Source organism: Anopheles cruzii, chromosome 3 (genome assembly GCF_943734635.1).
Source record: "Anopheles cruzii chromosome 3, idAnoCruzAS_RS32_06, whole genome shotgun sequence".
NCBI lineage: Eukaryota > Metazoa > Arthropoda > Insecta > Diptera > Culicidae > Anopheles > Anopheles cruzii.
Genome location: NC_069145.1, coordinates 3,544,710 through 3,569,586, shown reverse-complemented (window position 1 = coordinate 3,569,586; position 24,877 = coordinate 3,544,710). Strand labels below are relative to the sequence as shown.

Below are 24,877 nucleotides of genomic sequence, written 5' to 3'. Positions count from 1 at the left end.
GCTTACTCTTTGCCCTTACTCCGATACACCGGCATCCGTTGGTGGTTCGAAAATATCGACACTCTGTTTACATGACGCGGTTGCGAAGGAAGTGTAATTGTTAATCAAAAAAATCGTAGCGTTCTGGCTAATCCAGCTAAACGCCGTATGATATCACTTCGAGAGCACCAATTGGGCGAACGCTTGGCGCTTAATTAAGTCATCTTGATTTGAGGTGAATCCCCCGTAACCGAAACTCCACGACCGTTGCCGTATCAAATCGGTGGCATCTTGCCGTTCGGAATGTCGACTGGCAGATAGAATAAACAAAAAACAAAAGTTCAGACTTTGTCCCGGCGAATGAAAAAAAACTGATATAATTTATGACCTTTCGTAGTAGCAGAAGAGTTGAAACGCCACGCGGGGCCAAGCGAAGGACAGTTCCACGATAATTATGGCAGACCTGGCGTGTTTAGTGGTTTCCTATCACGGTTGTTTTTTTTCGTTCACCGGGTCCAAGGATTCCCGGGAAACTCGTAACTCGCCGCTAGCAAGGCATTTGCATCCCGATCCGGGGTAAGGGATTGCAGCGGCAGACACCGATGGGGTCGTCACCGACCGAATGCACATAAAACTACACGGTCCCGGGGAATGATTTATCGATTTTGGCTTCTCCGGCAGGGCACCGGGAGTAGTTTAGTGTGTGTTCTTCCCTTCTTCCCTTCTGCTGCTGTGCGCCACCACCGGAAAGCATAGGTCATCGCTGGCGCCATCGCCATCAGAAAGTGACCAGAAAAAAAGGGAATAAAAATTAACGATCGTCAATGGTAAGGACCATTGTGGCGAATTAATTTGATTGCCGAACTTTGTCGGGCCCAATTGATACTTAATGTCGTGTCGATGCCTAGAACGGAACGTTCCCTGTTTACACGAGTGTAAATAAATTGATCAAAGCCCCCACATTGACCGGCGGCGGCATCCGATATCGATACTCTGCCGTACGATAGCGCGCGGAGAGAGAAAACATAAACATCACCCGTACAAACAATGGGGGAAAAAAACGCAACGCTGTGTTCACCCTTCGTGGAGAGACACATTGAAACATTCGATGCAATGCAATAAATTAAAACCCAAAAAACGGTTCCGTCCCGTCCCGTGTTGGTGCGCCACCACCACTACATACCACGGGGGTCGCACTTGAAGCGCATCATTAAAACTGGATTAAAATAGGATTACACGTATTTAAACCGAAATAAACCCATCACACTACACCACTGCGGTCTGGTTCCCCCCTCGGAAGAGGACGTGCCACGCGGAGGGTTTGACCCAGGGAAGGGAACGCCGAAATTAACATATCAACTTTTCCACTTTTCCCCGGCGAGGGTCACTGCGCGGCCCTCGACCTCGCTTGCGGGCTGAAGTTCAATTACGCGCGCGCCTTGCAGCCTGACGACCCAGAAGATGCGTTAGATTCAGCTTCTTGCGCGGGACCTAGAGGCGAGGCGAGGCGTGGCGCATCAATGTCAAACACATGTTGTGGCATGTTTAGATTCCGGTGGAGAGCCACATGCTCTCTAGACACACGTACACACACTCTACGGCAGTCCTTCGCATTCCGCCGGTTTAATGGTTGGGAAAATGCAACCGAATGCTCGTCGACACCTTGTTTCGAGGTGTCAGTGTCAGTGACCGTCAGCCGGGTTTTCCGCGTCTTTACCGGGCTTTTCTCGACAAACAATAGGAGAGCGAGAAAAGAAAGCAAACACAGTGAGGGCCATTTTAGATCAAAACAAACAGCAGCAGCCTTTAATTTGTGTGTGTATTTGGGTTCGAGTAAGGAAGAGACATCCAAGTGGCGCTGTACGCTAATATCGGTTTAAATCGTAAAACCTTCAAATGGTCAACCAACCAGCTTCAGATCCAATTTATTTCGTTCTCGAGCGGAATGATTAATTGGGTGCAATGTTTATCATCATCCCGATGTCATGTACAGTTACTAATCCGTTGTGACTTTTGCTGTCATCGCGAATCAAAACGTCAATTCGAAGTTTGAGCTGCAACGGTTGCTATGGTGGAGTAGCTTCGTACAGTCACTACAGCCGTTAAAGAAGAGGAAAAATTGGTTACTACGATTCCAACCCTTTCGTTGACGTTCACCGCGTTCCTGAGTTCCCAAAACAAGATCGCGGTTCCAGGAACATAACGGAGGCATCGTTCGTAGGCGTTTTCGCATCGTCAAACAACGTCGGCCCTTAATTAGGCAAAGATTAATGTTCCGCCCAAAACGGGCTGGACGTTGCAGGTGGGAGGCACACTGCAACCCACAGTGTTTCCATGCCCCCCGAAGGTGTTAACTGTTGCCACAGGAAACGGTCCCCAAACGATCGTTGGCATTTTGATGCCTTAATCCCCGAGGGACGCCCCGGGACACCGATTTGATCAGACGCCATGATTAATTGATGCAGATTTGTGCATCACCAGCCTTTCCGTGGTTTTCAAGTCCACCGATCTGATCGTTGCGCATAAATCTTGCGCCGGAAGCCCCGAGCTGGGGAGAAAGATTGACGGCGGCGTGCGGACGTTAGGCATCTGGTGACTAATTCTTCGTCGAGTTTGGCATCCATCAGAAACGCTCTTACTTCTGTTTTAGGTGAAGTGGACGCTCCCTGTCCGGGGACAACGGATGCGGGTCCGAGAACAGCGTTACAGAGAAGCGTCAACATGCGATAGGTTCAATATCTCAATCTTCTGCTTAATTAAATCCGTGTACGGTGTCGCGCGTTCGATTGACATGTCACAGGCATCATGGGGCATGCTGGAAGCAACCATCAATCGCCTGTGTCGCGATGAGAGACTCAGGAGAAAATTCGACCAAAATCGAACCTCATCGTGTGGGAGCCCAAAAAAAGGGACCCCAAGGGCTTCCCGGGAGAGCCGCGGTCGCTCGCTACGCTCGGTCAGTGTGACGGCCACCAGCAGCATTTGGAGGTTATGTGATCCGGAGTCGGGGCGTGTGTTGGTTTGAAAAATGTAATACTGCCCCTAATGAAGGTAATGCATTCCATTTGGTTCGGTTTCACATTAATTTTATTCCCCGTTTTCCAGAGATGCCAGAGAGGAACCCCATCGCGGGCCGCGTTGGAGAGGTTTTAGTGTTTTCTCCCGAGACGTGTTCTCCCCGGGAGGGAATGTCCGCCGGGCCAGCCGGTGCCGTGCTCGTCGTCGACATGGTCCATGTGACAAGATTAATAATGGTTGATTTGGTTGTTGGTTAGTATTTTTTTTGTAGAAGACCAGCCGTATAATGACCAGTTTCTTATGCAACCCGAACGCAGTACAGTTATTCCAAGGCCTCGGTCCCAGAGTACATGAGCGATCTCGTGAAGGGTGTTCTTGCAAATGGGATGCAAATTTTTGACGTCTCCCTATTGGAAATCTCCGAAAAATGCAACCTTGCGTGGCTGAAACGGACCCAGAATCGGTCGTTCTTCGAAGAAGGGCGTTATCTCTTGGTGTAGGGTCTTGTCATTTATCAGACACCAGCCTTCGCCACAACGAACGCGACTCCCCTGCAGCGACACACTCGGTGGGTGAGGTTGCCCCGGTGGCCACACGGTCAGGCCGAACTGGTTCGATTGTCATAATTGATATCGATTACAGTGCGCTGGGTTCGGTCGGTGCCGTGATCCCTTTTCTGTCTCCTTTCACGCGACGACCGTTAACAGCTTTGTCAAATATTCCACAAGAAAGAGAAAACGGTCCCGCGGCCACTCACGGGTTCAAGTATAGTTTCCTCCTGCAAGGTTCCAAAAAGAAAGGAAGAAAGGAAAAAGGCGTCGTGGCGTTGTGTTCATCGGAACCTCTTCACAGATGCTGGTTATCAGGAAATCGGGCGCTAAGAAAGTAACGGCCATCGGCACCGGCCGGCCGTCCCGGTCTGGGGTGCTAAGAAATCGAGAGCTATCAGTGTAATGATGTTAATCAATATTATTAACACTTGCGCCGCACGGCATGGGACGGGACAGAATGCGATGCGCAATCGACTCACATGAAGGTTGCACCCATCCGACTCGATGCAATTGTCAACCACCCTGTCTTCCTGGAGCTGTTGTCGACGCCGGAGATCAAGGAGAGTTCAAGTAAACGGGACGTTGTACGGGAGAGATCCAGTAAAACGAAAGCCGCGTCTCGTAAAGCAACTTCAAATGTGACTCACGTCTGTGCGGCAATAAAATTAGAGAGATTTTGAAAACATGCCGCTGAATTAGCAGCGATAAGGCCGGTGAGGTTGGCAGTCTGGGGCATCTAAAGATTAAAACAGCTGATTTCCGAGAGGCGTTCGGCGCCACCGGCTCGGAGAAAGGCCCAACATATCAGCGATCGCACCGCATCTGTTTTACTGTTCTGGTTGGCGATAATCTTAACATTCACCAGCTTCTCACGATGCCGTTTCAAGTGAAGACCTTCATCGTAAATCTTAAACAGAAAGCTCAACAGATTTGCACCGCGACTCAGTTTGACATAATTCGCAATGTCTTTTGAGGCTTTAACGTGTACTGCTGCCCAGTTCCTACAGCAGCCTGTGGGTTTTTTGAAGTGCCTTTGCGGTCATGAAACGGTAACTCGTTAACGGGATGGAAACGTTTCGATGATTTCTGACAGACTCATTTGAAGGTGTCCCCTCGAGGAGCAGCGTTCGAAGACATCTGAATGAGAAGTCGATAATAATGTCGTTTCCCCTATTCCCCTACAAGCAACTTATTTTCTGACACTCATTATGTCTGAAGGCCCTTCTCCGGCAGTCTCCAAAATCGTCCGTAACCAAAGCCCATCACGTCATTCTTGTGTCCTGTGTCTCTGATCGCCTTTGGCGGGCGGAGGCGCTGAAAACCGGACTCGAATCGAATCGCGGCACGCCACGGAGGCGCGCACCGCCTTAGTCACGCTAATCAAGTGCAGGATTAGAGTCAATTTCATTAAACGGTATTCGAATGCGTGCGCGCGCTTTTAATTGATTTCCCGGCCCCCGGGACGGGTTCCTCGGGAGGTTCCCGGAAAACGGGCGGATCCCGATGATTGCGTCATGCGGACACACTGTTTGGCGGCACAATGCACACTCCCATAAACATATCAATTTCAATCAGCCACACACACGGAAACTCTAGGCTAGACAGGGCCCCTGTGCGATCTTGCTTCTGGGCCCGGCCCATGCGGTTGTTGCACTTGTCGCGTCGCGTCCACGTCGCTGGTCGCTTCCCAGGCCAGTGACACCGCGTAGGGCTAGAGCCTAGAGCGCAGTGCAGCGCAGCGCAGAAGTTGTCAATCATCATTTCGTAGGGCGCACCGAATCAGAAAATTGTCACTCCCGGCGTGCAGACAGACAGACAGAGAGAGCGAGAGAATCCACTAAATATGCACCCAGGACGTGGTCTCTCTGGTGGGACGCCGGAAAGACACGGTTCATCTGGCGATTATTATTCTAATCATCGTCACCCGTCCATTAGACGGAGTGCGCCACGGTTAGGAGCTGGATGGCCAGCCAGCCCGCCAGCCAACCAGTGTCTGAAAGCGAAAGTCCGGAGAAAGTCGAAGAAGAAGCCGGCCGTACCGCGGCCGATTAGCTGGCCGAGACACTCTGTTCCTGAAGCGCGCTGCGCGCGATCGAACATTAATTCAGAGTGACAGTCGGCTGTGCGCCTGTTCCGGAGGCGGTTCAGTAGCCGATTCGTTCCACCGCGGGATTCCGATCCGGAACGAACGCGGCGGGAGTGTGTGGACTTAAATTAAGCGCTGCTGTCATAACTCGATTTGGGCTGCTGGGTACCGTTGTTCTGCGCGGACCGAAACCAATTTCGGGGACGAGCTGACGAGCCGAGAACGGGAATAAACACATCAGCAATCAGCTTAATGGGGACTTAACGTTTACTATACTCACATGTCCTGACGTGCGATTCCCGAGTTCAAGCCAGTTCAAGTCCCGCAAGACATGTCCCCGCAACCCGTTTCTATGACGCTCGAGTAGATAAGGCGCGCGCTGATGTGCGAAATTATCTAACCGTGTGTTTTTTGGCAGATTGGTTTTTATTGACTCACTCACAGGGACGGAGCGACGGTTTGTGGATGGACGCGGTTTATTGGAGGTCATAAAATGGCAGCATTACAAGCAGCATTCAGTTGAGCTGGTTGAGCACTCGCTCAAGTAATAAGAGGAGGAGCAGTTGATGAAGACCGATGCGATCGTCATCGTCCACAATCTGACGATCTGGCCAGGGAGCACCGGATACATCTCGTCGTTTGGACGCGCTTAGTTGTGTGCAGAATTGGAAGATGTCCCTAAATCGCTTTGTGTGACAAATTCAATGAAACTGAAGCTGATTTTTGGTCAGCAGCCTCTAAGCGGTTCCTAGAATCGGTTCCAAACTCGCGTTGAAGTCTAGTGAAGCGCGGCTAATGCTTGGGACAACACAGCTGGCCTGTTTTCGGCCACGCTCCCCGCGGATGTCGGCTTTATTGAGATGAATGAGCCTGCCACGAAAGTGGCAAACATCGAGAGGAGTTTTCGGGGGGCAATTTGTCAGTCACAGACAAGACGTTAGATCCCCCTTGCCGCCCGAATCGGACACAGTTGTTGTAGGTCGACTCTCGGTCTGACGGAGCTCTGATGAAAGGTTACGCCTCGGACACTTTCACTTTTCCGCTTCATCTTCGAAAAGTACCGACTACCGGCATACAAACGCTCCGGTTCGGCCTAATGTCCGCCTTTTGGAGTGGCGTTTTCGTGATTGTGTGTGCGTTAAAATCCCATTGATCCGAAACAACGCAACGTAGCAGCTAATCGGCGCAGCCTTTCGAAATATGCCAGCGAAGGGACTTTGAAATTGGTTTCTATCTGATTCTCCACTCAATAGGGCGATGTTTTTTGCCGTTTCAAGGGCCATTATCAATGACAATGTCAATGGCATCGGGAGGGATAGACAACTGTTGTTCAACATTCTGATGCTCAGATAAACATCGAAAACGCGGTGCGGCAATGAGCCACCACGGCCTTCCGCAAGAGCCACGACCAAACAATTTGCCAGAGTAAAGCCTCCTCATTTTGAAGCAGCGTCGTGGGATTACACAGTGGCCACCCAAGTCTCGTGCATATTTTAGGCTTTCGGACCTTATCACAGCGCAGAGTTGAAAGTTTAATTAAAATCCCAACGCAGGGCTCGTGAAAATCACCGACCCAAGCAAAAACGTTGTAGATGTCCCCAGGTGGACTCGAGTGTGAACCATGGATACCACATTCCTTCTTGACCTTCTCCACAAGCCGGCCGGCCGGCCGGCACGCGCACCCGAGGTCAGTGACCTCCGCTTCGCATTCGTGTGCGCCACGTGAACCACGTCCTGCGAAGCCTTGCGAAGGGCGAACGGTGGAAATCCCGAAAGTATTTCTGCCGTCAAGCGTGAAGTACCTTCGCTCGGTCGGTTCACTTCCAGCGGCGGGAAACACACAGTGAGAAAAGCAAAAAGCTTTGGCCACAGTATTTGTTTTCCACCTTTTTCTCTCGTTTTGTTTGTTTGTGTGTCAAGTACAGTCAAGTCCCAGCGGTGCGCACCGCTGGACGTGCAGCACCGGCTTCGGCTTCGAGGAAGCCGAAGGGACGTCCTGTCTGTAGGCGGCCCTTGTTGGGCCATTATTCGAAATTAAAATGCGACCGATAGAGTGAGCCTTTTGCCCTTCAAAACCCAGCAAGCTCGAAGGACGGCAAGGACGGGCAAGAAAGGGCTTACGGAGGAGAATAAAATCTGGAATTCGATGGGACCTTGTCCCCCCGCGGTGTGTGTAAAGGGCAGGACTCGTTACAAGGATCCCAAACGTGGGACGGGTGGCGCCTGGAGTCTGGTCTCGGTGGTGACCGCGAACGGTTTATTGATTTCTAATAGCCTCCCATCGATAGACAATTGTTTTGTGTTTTCGAAAGGCTCGTGGCGGGACATAAATTAAATCCTAGAAAGGGGGGCGCAACATTCCGAGAAGCCGCATCCGACGCCCGGGGCTATTCTATCAACAGGAAGAGGGAAAAAAAAGGTTAGATCAAATATTTAGATCGAACCGATAAGGGGACGCGATCCGAGCCCAGTGTCGGGTCTTGAATCGACGCCTTAAATTGCTCGAGTGACGCCACAGGGCGGAATCAATTGAATCCGTTCGATGTGTACCCGTGGGCCGGATTCGGGATTCGAGAAGGGCCGCTAAGGGCCGCTTTCTTCACCGTGAGGAAAGCAGAAACCCTCGGCGGGTGGAACTTTCGCGGCACAGTGTTAGTGTGTTCCTTCGGCTGTCCTGTCCGCCATCGCATTCGATTGCTCCGTGATAGGCCGAGCCGCCGAAACGAGTCGTCGGCGGCCCTTTACATCAGTCGGTCGTGTAGCGCCGCACTTTGCTTAATGAACTTCTAATCGATATTGTTCCAGTATGCTAATGGCCCGCGGCCGGGCGGACGGTTTGTTCTGGGTTACTTACCGAACCGTAGACACTGCCGCAGGTATCCATGCAGAGGAACAGGCACGTCGCAACGGCTTGGATTTTGATCTGTCCGATCCCGACAGTGGTCCGCTGTAGAATCGCTAGAAAGGAAGATAAAGCAGATTTGTTAGGTTAGGGGTTTCACGTCGTGGACAGGCAGTCAGTTTAAGAGCAAAAGAAGAAAGCGAGACCCGGCGCGCTCTCCGGCAGATTACCGCCGACGACGCGTGCACCGGGAGTAAACAGCCGTCGTCGGCAACAGAAATCGAAAAACGTGGTCTTATCTGGCCACTGGACACGACGATGCACTTTACCCACATTCTGGCGTGGCAAAAAGACCACTTGAAGCGGAGCGAGGTGCTACCTGATAGACGGCACGTCTTCCCCCTGCGGCCGGTGTTTGCGAAAAATTCGCGCGCCCCCTGAGTCTACTGAGATGCTGACAGCGCGGGAAACCCGAAAAAGCAAACGTCATCTTTTCGCCGGTTGCTGCGCGTCAGAAGAACGTCAGCAGCGCGATTGCGGCGAATTGCAGGGCTCACGAAGTCTCGGTTGGGGCAGGTCACAAATTTAAGGTGCAGTGCCCTCCCGCTTAAGCAAACAAACCGCCGGTCCGCTCGGTTCGGCGGTGTTATCGGGTTTCACTCATAAAAAACGTTGCACATCCCGCCATTCGGCTTGCGATTGCGCAACGGCCGACCGGTGACCGTGAAATGATTGATGATTCGGGGATGCACTCGGGTCGACTTTAAATCGAGCAAATTGAATTAAACCGCGGCGGCGACACGCCCAATGATTAATGATAATCATTTAGGAGCAGCTTTTGAGGGTGATGAATGTGTCAAAGTGCATCCTGGTAAGTAAATTGATGGGTTTTTGTTTGCCGCTGTTGAGTGAAGTGTTTCACTGTTTGGGTGACCTATCGATTATGGTGTACGTAGAAAAGGGTCAATAAATCTACATCCCAGCAATTGAGGAGGTTGAAGGTGCGATCGAATCGGATTGTGGTCGCTGTTTTTTAATGACACAAAATTCAAACTCGAGGCCGAAGCGCCAGCATGGTGCGACGGCAAGATTAATGGGTTACCAGACGTCCGAAGCGATTGCCAAAGACTGGCCTGCAATGATTGATTGATCAAGTCCTAGTTGTTAATTACGGTTAATTGATTTTTTTGCATTCGCCCAGCAAAGACGTCAATGGGGTTAGCTTAACTCAGAGTTAAACTAACTGAAATACACTTTCTCCCTCGTTCCGAGCACCCATTCTATGCCGAACAATTATGTTGCAAAACGCAAAACCTGTTCCTTCTCCGGTCGCCTCGTCGGTCGCATAATTTATGTCGCGACGACCGTTCCGTTCCGTCCGGCCACGCATTACGCGAATGTTTTCGATCGAACTTTTTTGGTGACCACACCATCACCGTTCCCAAAAAAAGCCAAAAACCTGTCCGCAAATTGATAAATTACTTTAATGCATGGCCCAATTCCAAATTCCCGGCGCGCCGTTCGGTCAAACGACGCCAGAAAAACGCCAGGCCTGGGCCTGCTTGGGTGGCGAACACGTTGCGGGTTTCCCGGCCCTGGGTTTTCGCTTTTCTCTCTCGCTGTTTCCCCAACTCGTTTCGCGTCGCGATTGTCGCGATTGTAAACGCATGCGATCCCAATTTGGGCGTTCCTGTTCGCGCACGAAGCGTGAGCTCATTAATTGCATGAGGGGATTCCTTTCGCACAGCGCAGACCAGCAGCGGTCTGGAATGCACCGGAATGCAGTTGGAAACGTCATAATTAAGTCCGTTAATCGAGCAGCAGGAGCAAAGAAAAAAAGGAACTCGTTGGAGCTTGTGTCGATCGATGATTGAGATGCGAAAAGAAAGGGGCAGTCCACGAAATCGATCGCCGCGAGGCCTGGCGTAGTTTGTGTATGAAAAATTTCTTTATTCCACCTCGTTTTGGGGTACCTCGTCCGAACGATTTGACCTGAAGGGAAGACACAGCGGACTAACGAAAAAACAGTAATCCACGTGTCTTTGAGAAATCCGTTCGTTCTTTAACCCACTACCAGCGCCAGAAAAGTGCCCGACAATTGATGGTGCCATAATGGTAATGATGATGATGATGCTGCATCGATGAACTCAAATTGAGCGATCCCCGAGAGTGGAGTGCGAGTACCGTTTAAACATTTAAACACGCCATCGTTTGGGGTGCGAAAAGAAAAGTCATGTGGCCATGGGCGGACAGTTAAAAGGGTAACGCAACAGAAGAAAAAATAAATGAAAATGGTTCAAAAATTATGTAATTACGGTGAGCGTCTTATTTTCTCGTCTTGCAGAAACGGCGAGACCGCGACCGTTTACGGGATCGTGTGGACTAAACGGGCAGGAAGTTACCGGTTTTTTGCACTTTGGCGGAACATACTCCGATCATCGTGCCGTGTTGGTGTTATGATTTATGGTTTAACTTATCAGTCGGCCGCGGCATGGAAACTGGGTTCGTTTGGGGAGGATCAGTACAATTAACTTACACGTAAAAACACGTCTTAACACGTAAAATGTCTATTATGGGGATTTCAAATTTCAATCCATCAAGTACTCTTTTATTTAAGAGCGCAAACTTGTCCGTCAGGCAAATCCCCAAACTGATCAAAGTAACATTTGGAATTTCAATCAGCTGAGTTTTCGATTCACACTATTTTGCCCTTTTAGGCTTAATTTCCTGCTTTGCAAAAGAATCATCTCCACTCCATCGAAGCGCGTCATGTAGGTCATACATTGTGCTGCTGCCTATCAGGTTTACTCTTCGCTGTCCATTCACACTTAACCGCGCTTATCGCACTCGCGTTCCATAATCATGCTGTGGCATGGAAAGGATGCAACATTGTTTCAGCGCTACCGGTCACACAGTGGCGTCTCTTGGCAGTCCAGGTCCAGGTTTCGTCCGCCGACGGCCTGGGGTAACCGGTGAAGTTCGCGGAACGCGTTCCTCGGCGAGTTAATTTATCCGGCGGAACCGCCAGAAGCCTTCGGAATGAATAATAACATAATGGCCCACTGACCGAACATCGTAAATCTTGCAGGCCGTTTACTCGGCACTTGAATCCTTCTTGCGTACGCTTGCGCTCAGGAAGAGTTGTGAAAAATTGGTGACAACATCCTCGCAACTGGTTGAGTTAAAAACTTAATTCATCGATCTTGTCCAGCAGTTTTTGTGCTGTGCCTGCGTTGCGCGGCGTCCAAAAAGCGACAATTTATTAAACGCCAATTTTGACGTGAAAGCCCCACCATCGGAAATTATGTGGGAAAATGTGGTTGATGGCAGGCGCGGCCAGGATGTGTGCGAATTATCGGGACCCGCCTAAACGTGCTGGTTCCGCAAATAACGGGGTGTTGCGTGACAGTTTCTTTACGCCTGCTGCGTGCGGCTTCGATTGAACCGATGGCGCATTTATGGGAAATCATTTTTTTTTTGCCGTGCCCTGTACATTAGTTCGCTCAAAATAAACACGGCTACCTCGCGGGTGCTTATTATTCGCTCGGTGATCGACGATCGGAAGAAAATTGGTCAATCGATCGATCTCGGGTATCAGCGATGAAAGATCTTGAAATCGCCACACCAAATCCACCAGATTGTTAACGTTCGCGTGATGATGTGCAAACCAGCACGATCCGGTGCCGGTAATGGCCAAGGATGTGCTCATCCCCTCGGGGTGGTGACAGTATTGAAAGTAAAACGAGTGTAGCGCATGCAAACGAGCGCAGAGTGCATCTTTGTCGAAAATGATGAGACTAGCGTTCTGAGCGCACAGCACTTGCCCAATTTATCCAATTTTGCGTGTCCCAGGTCCAAGTGATGTTCCCTTTGGCTTCCCAAAACCAGTTTCCACCCAGGCAATCGGGTCGGGTGTGTTGCTCGGGGCACACTCCGGGGCTGTCCAATCAGCCATCAGGCGGCGGTTGGCTTTTCTTTTTAAGTAGTTTATTTTTATGCTGCTCTTGAGCTGCTCTTCGCCGGCCGGACCGCTCCTAACCTTAACCTTAACCACTGTTGCAGCGTTGTCCGGACCGAAGATCGCGACACACGCGACGCAGCTGATCTGCCTGTCGATCGACAGATGCGATTTTGTCGCCAGCGGCTCCGACTCCGACTCCGACTTGACGGCAGTAAAAAGTCCCGAAAATCATTTCACTTTTTTCCCGGACCCGTGTCCGTCCCGCCAACGACGCTCGTAATTGGTCGTGATTACTTTTGCCGACAGCAAGATTCCGTGATCGCGATAGGGGTGGTGATCGAATTCTTGTTTGTTTTTTTCCGCTGATCACCGATCTCGTTTGGGGCAGAAGAATTATTAGACGGTAACTGGATTCCGTTGGCGAGGGTTCGATTACGCGCGTGTTGTGCGCGCGATCCTGGGCGGCTTGTTGTCGTCGCCGGTCCGCAGGTGCTCCAGAAAGTGAACCATGTTTTAAGAAGCGACCCCTGAAGTGGGAAGATGGAATGCACGGCTTGTTTGCTGTCCTTTTTTGCCTATACGCTGAATCCTTTGCTCAATTAAAAGACCAAATTTTAGGTCTCCTTTTCGCTTTTATCTTCAGAAAACATTTTTGGTGACTATGAGCGGTCAGCGCCATGGTTCCATCACTTTCTTGTAGTGCTTCTGTCTCGTTCAGTGCCGAAACATGAAAACGTAATTTAAATAAACAAAAAGAAACGTAGAAGCAAGGTACACACCGTCGGGAATTACTTTCCATACGGTGCCGAATCGTAATCTGAGCCCACTTACGGTGCTGCGGTGCCAATCGGTTGGGCCATAAATTTACCGGCTGTCATTACATCGACCACAATCAATTGAAGTTGCCGTCGTTTAAGTAAAACGCCCCGCCGAGTTATCAGCGGAGACGGATCGAAAATCGAACGGAGATGTAAAGCTGCACGCACCGGTGCTGCAACAAGTTGTAAGCGAATGTATTGCGTTCGTTCGCGAACACGCACCGAAAACCGAGATGGAAGAAATCCCGCGGAATGCCAGGCGCAATTTGATCATTATTTTTGGGCCATGAAATAATTCAAACTAAAGGGACATTTATGACAGATATTCGAAGCGTGCGGCTACAGTTGCGCGTCAAAGCGTGGCACGATCGGCAACATCCTTGGACCACAGTGTCCGTTTAGGTCAAGCCTTGGAAAATCGCAACCATCTTCCGTTTTCGGACATAAATAATCTCATCCGTGGACCAGCCTGGGACATAACTGGCCCCCGGCCAAGATAAGAACCAAAAAGAAAAGATTACACCTGAGAGGCCCACAACGCTCGGAGAACGTCTGAGAATCAGGACCGCGAAATTGAAATCAGCTGAACCGACGACGGAGTCCCGTTACACATCTTTGGGCCGCTGGGTCTGTGTCAGCTGATATGTTGTGGCCAGTGGCAGCGTAGGGACGGCGAAAGGCATAAATTGGTTGAAGGGACCAATAAATTGCAAACCGGCGATCGGCGATCGACAGAACTGTGGTTTTGTGGGTCGCCAAAAGAGGCAGTAAAATTGGGGAAGCTACGCCAACTGTTGACCAATCAATTAAGGTGGTTTCTGGCGTTGGTGTGGTCCCTCCCCAGGATCGTTGCTTTGTGTTGTCTTTTCGTACATCGTCCGGAAGAAAGTTGTGTGCTTGTGTGTGGGCCTCTCGGACAGAGGGATTATGTTTTTGGGAATAATAAAGCAATTTGAATATGTTTTAGCTGGTTTCTTTGTATCTGCGAAAGGGATTTACATCTTTGATCACAGAACTGGGTTAAGCCCCGGGTAATTCGATTTGGTGAAAGTGCGCCACGATGCGCATTCGAATGGCGCCCCTCAGCGCGCTCGAGACCATAGTTCCCATTTAATGGTTCTTTGCAGAGACAACAAGCTGTCATAAATATAAAAGGATTATGATGATAAAAAAAACACGATCATTACGGGCCTCTCTCATCTCAGCCTAATGCGCACGAGGGCAAACGCGTATGTCTTCTCGAGCAAAGTTGCGCAATCCCGGCCACATATGCCACGGCGTGTCTCGCGTGTTATCGCGCCGGATTATGCTGACAAATGTTGACTGAAGGTGCGCACGCATGATCCCAATTACCGCGAGTGCCCTTTCAACTGTGCCCTGGCGGAACCATGGGATTAAGCCGGGGCGGGTTAATTAAGCGGAATTAGAGGGCGTTCAAAAAGGGCCGAGACAACAATCGTACAACAACCACAACGCGTCTGCAAACAATGATTACGGGTCATAAAGCACAGACAAAATATGTATGTCAGGGTGGCAAACATTTGCTCACGCCCAATATGTGGCCGTTGCACCGGCGTAGCGCACTGCCTGGCCTCAGGCGGCTAGGCCCCGCGCCGACAAGAATGTCACGAGACGCTCGGTTGATGTTTGATGGTGACTCGCTTTCATGCATTTAATACTGTTTTATGCGTGCAGATTTATACACATTTTATCAAGCTCCAAAAGAAATGAATCGAATGAGTCGTAATCCAAATGGAAAGCCCCATGAAGCGGAACATTCCAAAACACGTGTCGGCAAGGGCAAGCTTCAACCGATAACAGGCGAGAAGGATGACTAATGGGAAGCGCACCCATCGCACGAGACAGAGAGAGAGTTCCGCTCCGATACAGTGGCCCTCGGGCATCACGAGTCGTAAAGATCGCCGCCGGGCGAAGGTAGCCGATAGTTTTGGGGCCAATAAAATGAAGGATTCATCCCTTCGGGAATCCAACACCAAGCAGCGGTCGATGGCAATCCGATGCCAGTGACCTATTCCGCAGTTCCACACGTCCCAGTCTCCCGGACGCGGTGGACAAACTTCTTAATGTCAGGCGCCCGCCCGGGACCGAAAACGGGACCGCTCCAGATTCATCTCCGGCGCGCCGAAGAAGGGCTCGGTTACGGCCCTTGGCTCGGTAACGGTTTTAACAGCTAATCGACCAATTTACAATGGTAATTAACTCGTAAGATAAATCGTCGCTTCTCAGGTTGCCACAACGCCGCAGCCGCACTTTCGTCAACCGCAGCAGTCAATCGGCAACCGCAGCCGACGCCGCTCCGGTCAGTTGTAAAAAGTTGTGGCGCGCTCTGGCCCTCGGTAATCAATAGGTCGATGAATTTTAAACAGCCACGGCCAGTCAGACAGGCGATTATGATTGCGCGCCCGCCCCTTGTCAGAAGCGACTGGAAGGGTTGCATTCGGCGGCACTCTGGCGATTCTCGGATGTGAGAATGTCCCCGGCGTCCATCGGGCATGTTATTAATCGGCGAGCCCTTCGATGACTCCCCGAGAAAAAACGGGGAGGATCGTTTAGGTGATAATGAATGATATTTGGGCCGAAATCAAATAAAATTATTCGTCCATTGGCAGGGAGGGGCCCTTGGATCGAGAACACGGTCGGATCGAGCTGCGAACGCAGGGCTAAACGCCGCCTTTTTGGGGAGGAATTTCACAGGCTTCACAGCCTCCGTCCGTCCGTCCATCCGTCGGCTTGTTGGTCGCCCGACATATGTTGTAGGAAGCGCTTTTTTGTGTGCTTGTTGACTTTTAACCAAATTTGTATGCAAATTGAGGTTTTCCTGTCATTCCGATGGTAATACTGCGCGCCGTGTGTCTGTCTGCCGCAGTTGGGATGCGTTGCGATCGTAGAAGGAATTTTGTTTACATTTTCCCTTGCTTAAATGTAGTTCGTGTCCAAGAAAGTTAATGTTTGATAACTTGTTTGCGTGTTTTTTTGGATAACGCATTTTTGGAATTTAAAAACTTCTGTGTTTAACGTTTGATTTAAAACAAAAAAACGAGTTCTACGGCTGATCGCAGACATCTCAGCATTAGGGACTATCAGGTCATAGGGACTCATCATTGGTCCTAAGTGAACTATTTTGCCTAAAACGCCACTCCAAACATAGTTCCCAAGTTGCCAGTTCCCTATACTGCTGAAGTCTTCCTTATGTCTCTCAATTTATTCGTGCCACCGGCACTTGCACTGCGGATGTCAGCGAGTGAAACAATTCATCAAACTGATAGCCTCTCCCGGGGACATGGATTCCGATTATGGGTATGGTTCCGGTACTTCTATCACTCCGCACATCACACACCATAGGGGGACACCACCAGCAGGAAGCCACCCGAGCCTAATTGAAAGTCCATTAACTGCAGAGCCGCCTTATCACCTCAACACCGCACCCCAAATCGGGTGCCAGGATTATGATTATGACCATGTTTTGACTGCGCACACCCCACACACACGGCTGTGTAGGATTTATATGTGTTTCGGTCAGAGAGGCACAACCCTCGATTGCGCCATTTCCCTCCTTTTGCGCGCACTCTATAAAGCCAAGTCTGTTTTGTCCAGTTTTACGCACCAGCAGCACCGCAAATTGAGTCCCAACTGCGAGGGAAATAAATAGATTTCCGATTACCATTCGTTCTGCTCGGTTGGATTGCGGTTGCCGATCAGAGCGGATGCACTTATCACCGCGCTCTGTAGGTTGGCCAGTTCTTCCACTCTGGGGCATCCTTATTTGTGGTCATGTGTTAAGATGTGGAGTTTTGCGAAATATTTTCACTGCGCATTGCTAACGTGTGTGAGTTCAATGACCACAACCCCGGGCGGGCAATCGCATCGAAATGCGTCTTTTCCGGTCGCGCCGGAATTCGGTGACACTTCGCGTGGTTGTGTCTTGGTGATTGTGGTCCGCGTGACTGCCACGGATGATGCTCTATATTCAGCGCCGCCGTAGGGACCAACCCGCGTCATGATTGACGGACCGCTGACAGGTTGGTTGTGCGCTTGACTTTTGCCCGACGACGGCCACCGAGAAGCGGCCGTTGTGAGTAATTTGTCTCGCATTATTGAGTTTGAGAAAATATTATTGCCCAAGCGCCTCGAGCGAGGTGTGACGTATCATTCCGGAAACTTTTGACGTAGATCAAAAGCCGTCCACCACGGAACAGTAATTGGATTTATAGCTTCCCTCTGCGGAGTGTAGATACAGGAGCTACAATTGCGTTGGAAGCAGCCTTGCTTACAGTTCCTCGAACGAAACGCAAGGGTTTTGGATGTCTCTGTTGAACAGAATATATTCCACCAGAGAGACAGAGAGAGAGAGAATTGATTCGTTTCAATTCCTCTGTTTGAAGCCTAGAATTAGATCACAGATAACGGTTGGTGGCGCCCAGGATTCCAACCGATCCGATCGCCTAGCGGTATCGCCTTTCGGCTCTTTTTGGACGGAATTTCCACCTCCGACTTCTTTGACGGTCCACACTTTACGGGGTTCGAACGCCCAAAGTTCTCAACTTTCAGCCAGCTGCCAGATTGAGTCGAGCGGGAAAAAAAACTGAGGAATATTCCAAAAATGTGCTCCTATTCCGTGTCCAGCTGGACTTTACAGCTTCTGGGTAACGTTCTGTCCGGGCCACTAATTTCCCGAGCGAGGGTTGCGGATACGGAGCGACCCATCCGGAGAGAGCTGTCGTTATCTTCATCGCCGCTCGATCGATCGCTGCACCACCAACCCCCGGCGGTGATGCAACGCTGCACCCGAATGCAGTGTAACAGGAAGATTTAGGGCACATTTGGCCGCGACCACCACCGAATCGGAGATCGTGGCGTTGTTTTTGTTATTGTTTTTCTTCCCGCCCCGGTGGGTTTTTGCGGTGCCCGTATTCCCGGTGGTAATTTGAGAACTTTTTTCTCAACGCGCCCAGCGCCCGGGGTTTTCGGGACCCTGTCCGCGGTTCAGCTGTCGGCACACCGTTGGCACTGCGGTTTTCCGGAGTTTCGTTCGAGGTAGTTCCCCATCATTGTCGCCCCATTAAATCGCGGCCATCTCTTCCCGGAAGCTCAATCAGCACCGCGGGTTTTAATTTGCAACACTTCACCCCATCGGCAGCGTTTGATGATAAAGTCCGCCAACCGCAGAGCTTAGTGGAAGGTATAATTAAATTTCACTTTGATCTGCGGAGATATTGATGGGGTGCGATACACCCGATCACTCGGGTTCGGGATTGATCCATTCCAGGGGCGAGGGCTTAATATGCAGTTATCGAACGGTCATTAGAACGGTTATGCCATTCATTAGGCACCACCGACATCCATCATCGTTTTGCCAAACAGCTCCTTGCGAAATTCGGTTCCGATTGACCGCTTTCTCCGTTGGTGGCCTTAACATAGTTAAACAGGTCGACCCTCTACTCTTTGGGAGCAATAAATATTCCAAAATTACTGTTATGCCACATTTTAATTAAATAAAACAACATAATAGCCACCATCTCCGTGGCCGGTCGCGTGAAGATCCCGTTATGCTTGCTAAAAGAGCAATAAACTGCTGTTCCCCATTCGCCGGTGGTTAAACTTTCGGGGCGGGTGAATGACTCGAGGACTATCTGTTTTCGTACCAAACTGTGTATCCCATAAAATGCCGCGATCCGATCAGATCCTTTCGCTGATTGCGTCACGTAAGAATGCGCACACAAGGCACATTGGCGATCAATCTGCAGTCGCCGTTAAACCGGTTGCGGTTCGATTACGATCGTCCAAACCGTTGCCAGTGACTGATGGATGTCGAGGTATCGCGCAAAAATCATGGCGATTGATGGCGATGAAAGTGAATTATAGTTTCGGAGTTCGCTTCGTTCGTCCTGTTGTTGTAGTAGCATCGATTTCGTACGTCCTATTGCTTCACCTCACGATCGGTTAGCATTAGTTTGCCAACGTTTAGCAAATGGGCGATGAGATGGACGAGATAAGCGTGTTAGCAGAAGACTTCGATTTCGACCGAGACGGGACCGTGTTGGGAATGAGCTGCGATGGCCGTGATAAGAGTCGTCGTGCGTATTTTGGAAGACTATTAATATTGTTATCACGTCATCGTTGAGGCATGTATCCAACAATCGTCAATATTCTTTCTTCAAAAATGCCGGTATCGGCTTTTCTGGAACTCAATCTTTAAAAATCTCCATAGAAACCGGGCCTGCTCGGGTTTTCTCATCTCATTCTCATTACACTCTGAGCTAAGGTCAGGCACCGAAATGCTCACAGTCACTAAGCAAAAAGCAAAGGTGATGTGATCTCAAACGTGGCTGAAAAGGTTCCACGGCACCTCTTAGTGTCTAGAATCTTTTTATTCTTGTGAATGATAAAATTTGTAAAATTCCAGAATAGCCGTGGCATAATCTAGCTTTAAATTATTGTTGGGATTATCTTACCACTACGTTGGAAATAATCGAGTATTTTATCGCTAATCATTAATATTGTAGAATCGCCATCTTACCTTGCCAGTCCTAAGCCGTCGCAGCTTAAGAGGTCAAAATACATAATGTCAACGCCGCACAAGACAGGCAGCCCCAATCAATCACTGGCCACCGGTATGCGCGTCTGCGAACTCCGTGCACCCTTCGGAATCTCTTCAAGTCTCGGTCGGCCGCCGCCGTAAAACTATCGGCTGACGACTCGCTACCGGCTGCCAAACGGCCCCGTGCTTCGAGACAGCATTATCGTCTTCCCCGAGCGGGTTTCTGGCTTTCGGTTTCACACTCGAACCATCCTGCGATGCGGCAGTGCACTAATAATATTTCAAAACGAATACGATAATAATCTTGCCCCGTGCCAAAGTCGCACCGGTGCGGTGCCTACTCGGTCGGCTCGCCCGATTGGCACTTAGTAACGCATCCGTTTGCAAATGGAGCCGCTCCGACCGTCCTGGGCAAACGGTAATGACGTTGACTGAAGTCTTCATTTGCAACATTGTAGTTGACCCAACAAACGGTTCAGCTATGCGTCTTCGAGCTACGACCAAGTGAGGGAGGGGAGAAGATGGTGGCCACACAGGAAAAGTAGTGAAATTCTTCGCTTGTCTGACGCGGGCGTGGTGAGATGTTGGCTTGGCGACCTCTCGAGCCCTTCAATCCGGATTCCGTTTTTAAGCAAACACCTTCGGCATCATCGGGGTACGATCTGTGCAGAACGGAACTTGCCACGCCACGGACACGGACACGGACACGGAGGTGTAAAGTTTGGTCTCACGAAGTGTAACTTTATACAGATGAAGCAGCAGCTTCACCGGCCGGATCGAATCGGTGTGGTTTGTGTGGGCCTCTCTCTCTTCGGTGGGGGACCGGTTGGACGTGTGAATAAACGAACATCGCCGCTCCAGCACCAGGAAATGGCTAGAAATCAAGCCGCAAGCTTGAGCGTGCAGCATGCAGCCGGATGATGATCAATATCTGTCAAATTAGTTGTTGGGTTTACGCGCCGCAATCAAGTTTTACAATCGGTAATTAAAACTGTAAACTGTCATCCGGAGTTCCTTGAAAGTAAGCCGCGCGCTAGCGTGCACAACTAGACTGGATGGAGCACCTGGGGGGAGAGACCATCTATGGCAGGTTGTCGGGACTTCAACTGGGGTAATGAAAAATTCATTCAAAAACGCCCGTTCCAATATGATTTTTGGTCCAATCGTATCAACACAAAGAGTTCCATAATCGATTTCATTTTATTCATCTCCACAGAAAGCGAAACCTCCTGCCTAATGAGCCCTAATGGGGAGTGTCAGTCCGGAAACGCCACCAATTACCGACTGTCGCGAACGTAAGCATGCAGTACATTATACAACAATGTTGCCGGTCCATAGAGTTGCCGGTTTAACACACGCCAAAAAACGCTTGCCAAAAATTGGCTAAACAGAAAGAGGCCGCACAAATTATCAAACTTATCTGATCGGGTGCCCATCGTTGTCGAGGACTGCGCCGCTTCTTATCTGCCGTAATCCGATCGAATCGCTGCAACCGCGCGCAGCAACCGTTGATTGAGTCACATCTTTATTTTATCGCAATGTGCCCATTACTGGCGCTCCGGGAAGCTTAAAGCCCGGCGCGTCGAGCCAACAAGAAGCCAACCCAAGAACGAGGCCGGCTCGCTTACTTGCTTGCTGTCCCAACGATTCTGTTTTTATGTCCACCATCACCGTCACCGTTCGAGGCGGTGTCCACGGCTACCGTGGAATGGCTGCGATGGTTGCAGAAGCCAAGGTAAGAAGTCAAACGGGCAGGAGCTGGCCGCCAGCGGTTGTTAACATGCCTTCTCAACGACCTCTTTTTTTTCCAGTGCACCCAATCCGCCAGCTGCCCGAACCGACGACGCCGATCTCTCGGAGTTTCTTGGCTGATAACCTCGAAGGTCCGGAATCTCGCCGATACCTGACTCGATCGGCCGGCAAGTGTCCGGTGGCTTGAGCCGCGAAATGGCTCTATGCTTTTACTAAATTACGAATGCACCCGCCATACGTTTCACTTTCCACACACGCGTGCACATTCGGCGGTCGCTACTTTGTCTTAGCCAGCGAGGGGCCTCTTTCTCATCTTTCGACGTCAGATGCCGATGCTGCGATATGCTGCTGCTGCCGCAAAGCTTGTGAATGAATGCGTTCATGCGTCGGAAACCCGTTGCATCAACCTGCTGCTGCCGGCCGGCCGCCTCGTTTGGTGGTGGACCTTCGATCTCGGGCACTTAGCACTGCTACCGCATGTTGGCACCACCACGAATCGGGACCACCAATCGGGGCATTCGTATGTTTATTTATGTTTTTCAAAGGCAGGTTTTAAGCCCGACGGCGTGAAGCCCATCAGGTTTCCGTGAGGGGCCCTGCGAGTTTGAAAATAGTTTCGTAGCGGATCAACGGTGTTTGGCTGCCGAATCGGGGGCTCCGCTGGGTTCGGAACGGTTCGCCCGACGGAGGATGGTCCGACTTGACACCAGACCAGACGGTTATGCGCAAATGTTTTCAATCATCACTCTCTGCCGTGTGCGGTATATCGGTTTTCACGTACCCCACCGTGTTGGCCGCCTTCGGACGAAGGCCTTCCTGCCCGATACGTGCTCATACATATTCGAAAAGTATGCTTGAAGCGATAAGCTGATGCACAATCCACGCATGAGCATCGATCAAACTGGGAGAGGGTGCTAATGATGGGAACCGATACGGCATCCCGGTAAAGATTATGTTGGCAAACACTTTCACCGGGCGCAGCAAGGCAAACTTCTCGGCTCCAGACGTGCCACAATGGAGTAGGTTTGCCGTGGCATCGGCATCAATTCTACACCCGCCTGACTCGGGGACCGCAAAATAATCTTGACGGTGCTTCTTCTCCGTGACACGCCGTAAAGGTGCAGCGCCACCTTCTGGTGGCCCAGCCGGTGGACCACACGCCAAGTAAACTGACCCCACTTAGCCCAAAAGAACCATCCCCAAATCCCCAATCCACTGAAAACCCATTTGATGGACCGGGACCACCCTTTCATTTGTCCTGCGAGCCGGACAAATGTGTTAACCAAGTGGGGACCTTTTCGGAGCGAGAATCGAGAAGAACTCTTCAGCGCGTTGTCAGTATTTCACCACTCCATCGACACTCCTCCAACGCGGGCTCTGAAGTGTCACCTTACCTTCGGATCGTACTTTCATTCGCCTTTCGACAACGCGGCACATTGGATGCCGGTGAAGGGAGTGCCCGGATGCTCTGGTTGGTTCTGGGAGCTCCCAAACGCCCTTCCCTTCAGTTTCGTTTCATTTTAGACCTTCAATATCAATTCTTAATCGCCAAGAGATGGATAACGATAAAGTATCGAAATGAAAGCTGATCGCTAATGAAAGAATCACGCAGCGATCTCCCGAGAGCTCCAAGGGTCCGGCCATCATCGCTGTTAGTGGCCAGGGTGCATAGTCCTCCGTTTATTTTTTACGGCCTGCGCCGGGCACCGGTTTTTGCGCTCCGAAGTCGTAAATCAATCGAACTCTATTAAAAAATCCATACCACATAGCTTGTTTGGGGTGTAACGAGGAATGCACCCTGCTTTTTCGGGTGGCCAATGTGTGATCCGGTGGTGAAATTCGGGTTCAATAAAACCGTCATCGACCGAGAGTTGTTGCACTTGCTGCACGCCCTTGCGAGCCGCCGGCTCAAGGGTCTAGTCCCAGCGGACTTCGTGATGAGTGTTTCCAGCGCTGGCCCGTGCCACCCGCAGGGCAATTCGCATAATTAGAAGACCCATGAGAAAGTCGATCTCACGAAGTCAGGCGCGTCAGGCGTGCGTAATGTGGTGCTCCCCGCATGTCCTACCGTTCGACGGTCAGTCCACGGGGCCACGGGGTGCGATCTCTTATGAGTTGTGGCCACCTTTTCTGAATGAAATCAATTCCCGCTGCCCGCTGGAAGGGAATTCGTTTCGAATTGATTAAGGTTGTGTACTACTTCGGCCGAGAAACCGGGATGAAAGTGGTGAAAAATGACGCGGAGGTCGGGCTTAGTTAACACCAAATCTCTTACGGGGTGATTCATAGCCAACGGCATCCTTTCTGTGGGGGGGGCAGTAAGCTACTCAGGTATGATGGAATGCTGGGTTATTGGACCTTTCAGACACGGTCAATCAGAAAAGGTTTTCCTCGGGAACGTGGCAGAACTTCACAAGTGCCTAACAAGAACAGGATCCTGGCCATTCGTGCGATCTCATTAAGCAGCTACACACAAAGAGGGGCCATAAAATGTGGACATTAAATTAAATGGTGCACTATAATGCCGTGGGCCGTACATCACCCACCAATTGTCCCAACTTCATGCTCATCGAGGCGTACAACAAAACTGTGGCCAACGTCTTAATGTCTTTATGCAAATTTGTAGCCTGAGGGGTCCGCACAATTAACCGGACTAACCTCGAGGGCAGAACGGCGACAACAAGAACGGACGACGTACGCACATTAGCCCAGTGACCTCTTGCCGGTGGAAATCGAAAGCTGAACGGGCATCGTTCTCCGATCTCTAGACCGTGTCGCAACGAGCCTGGATCTCTCGGCATCGGCGGAGAAGGAAAACAAACGCCAGACACGTCACACGGCCAGGATGCCAATCACGCGGGTGCTCTTCGCACCGAAACTGCGTGGCGAGGCCGTTGACCGTAGTAGTAGTCACACGCGGCTACGTTTGTCGCCAACTTGCGTAAATGAACACACAGACACCCCAACACCCAACCATCCGATCGGCCAGACGCATAATTTTCCGACACGCACGCACACAGGATGTAGAGCACGCGTGAAGAGCGCTCTTCCTAGTCGAGGTTACGACCGCAGACACAAAAGTATGTCATCGAACATCATCCCTGTGCGTCTGCGATTCCGATGCGTCTATTAGTAAATTGTACGGAAGTCATAAATCAGCATCGCAACGAACGGGCCGCAGTCCGAGAGGAGCACCAGGAACCGGATCTTGATTGGGGGCTGCTGGTGCTCCAGAAGACCTCTATGTGAGTGTGTGTGTGTGTGCGCTGTAAGCTAACTTGATTGTAAGATTGATCAAATTTGGTGCTGTC

The 24,877-nt window shown here is 50.6% G+C and overlaps 1 protein-coding gene across 1 annotated transcript in view; it reads right to left on the bottom strand.

The window, feature by feature from the left end:
- LOC128274904 (uncharacterized) overlaps positions 1–24,877 on the bottom strand; it is a 39,171-nt gene that overhangs the window by 9,046 nt on the left and 5,248 nt on the right. The window contains exon 2 of the mRNA XM_053013246.1: positions 8,489–8,592. Coding sequence (XP_052869206.1) covers positions 8,489–8,592 — 104 coding nt within the window. The remainder of the gene's footprint in view (positions 1–8,488; positions 8,593–24,877) is intronic.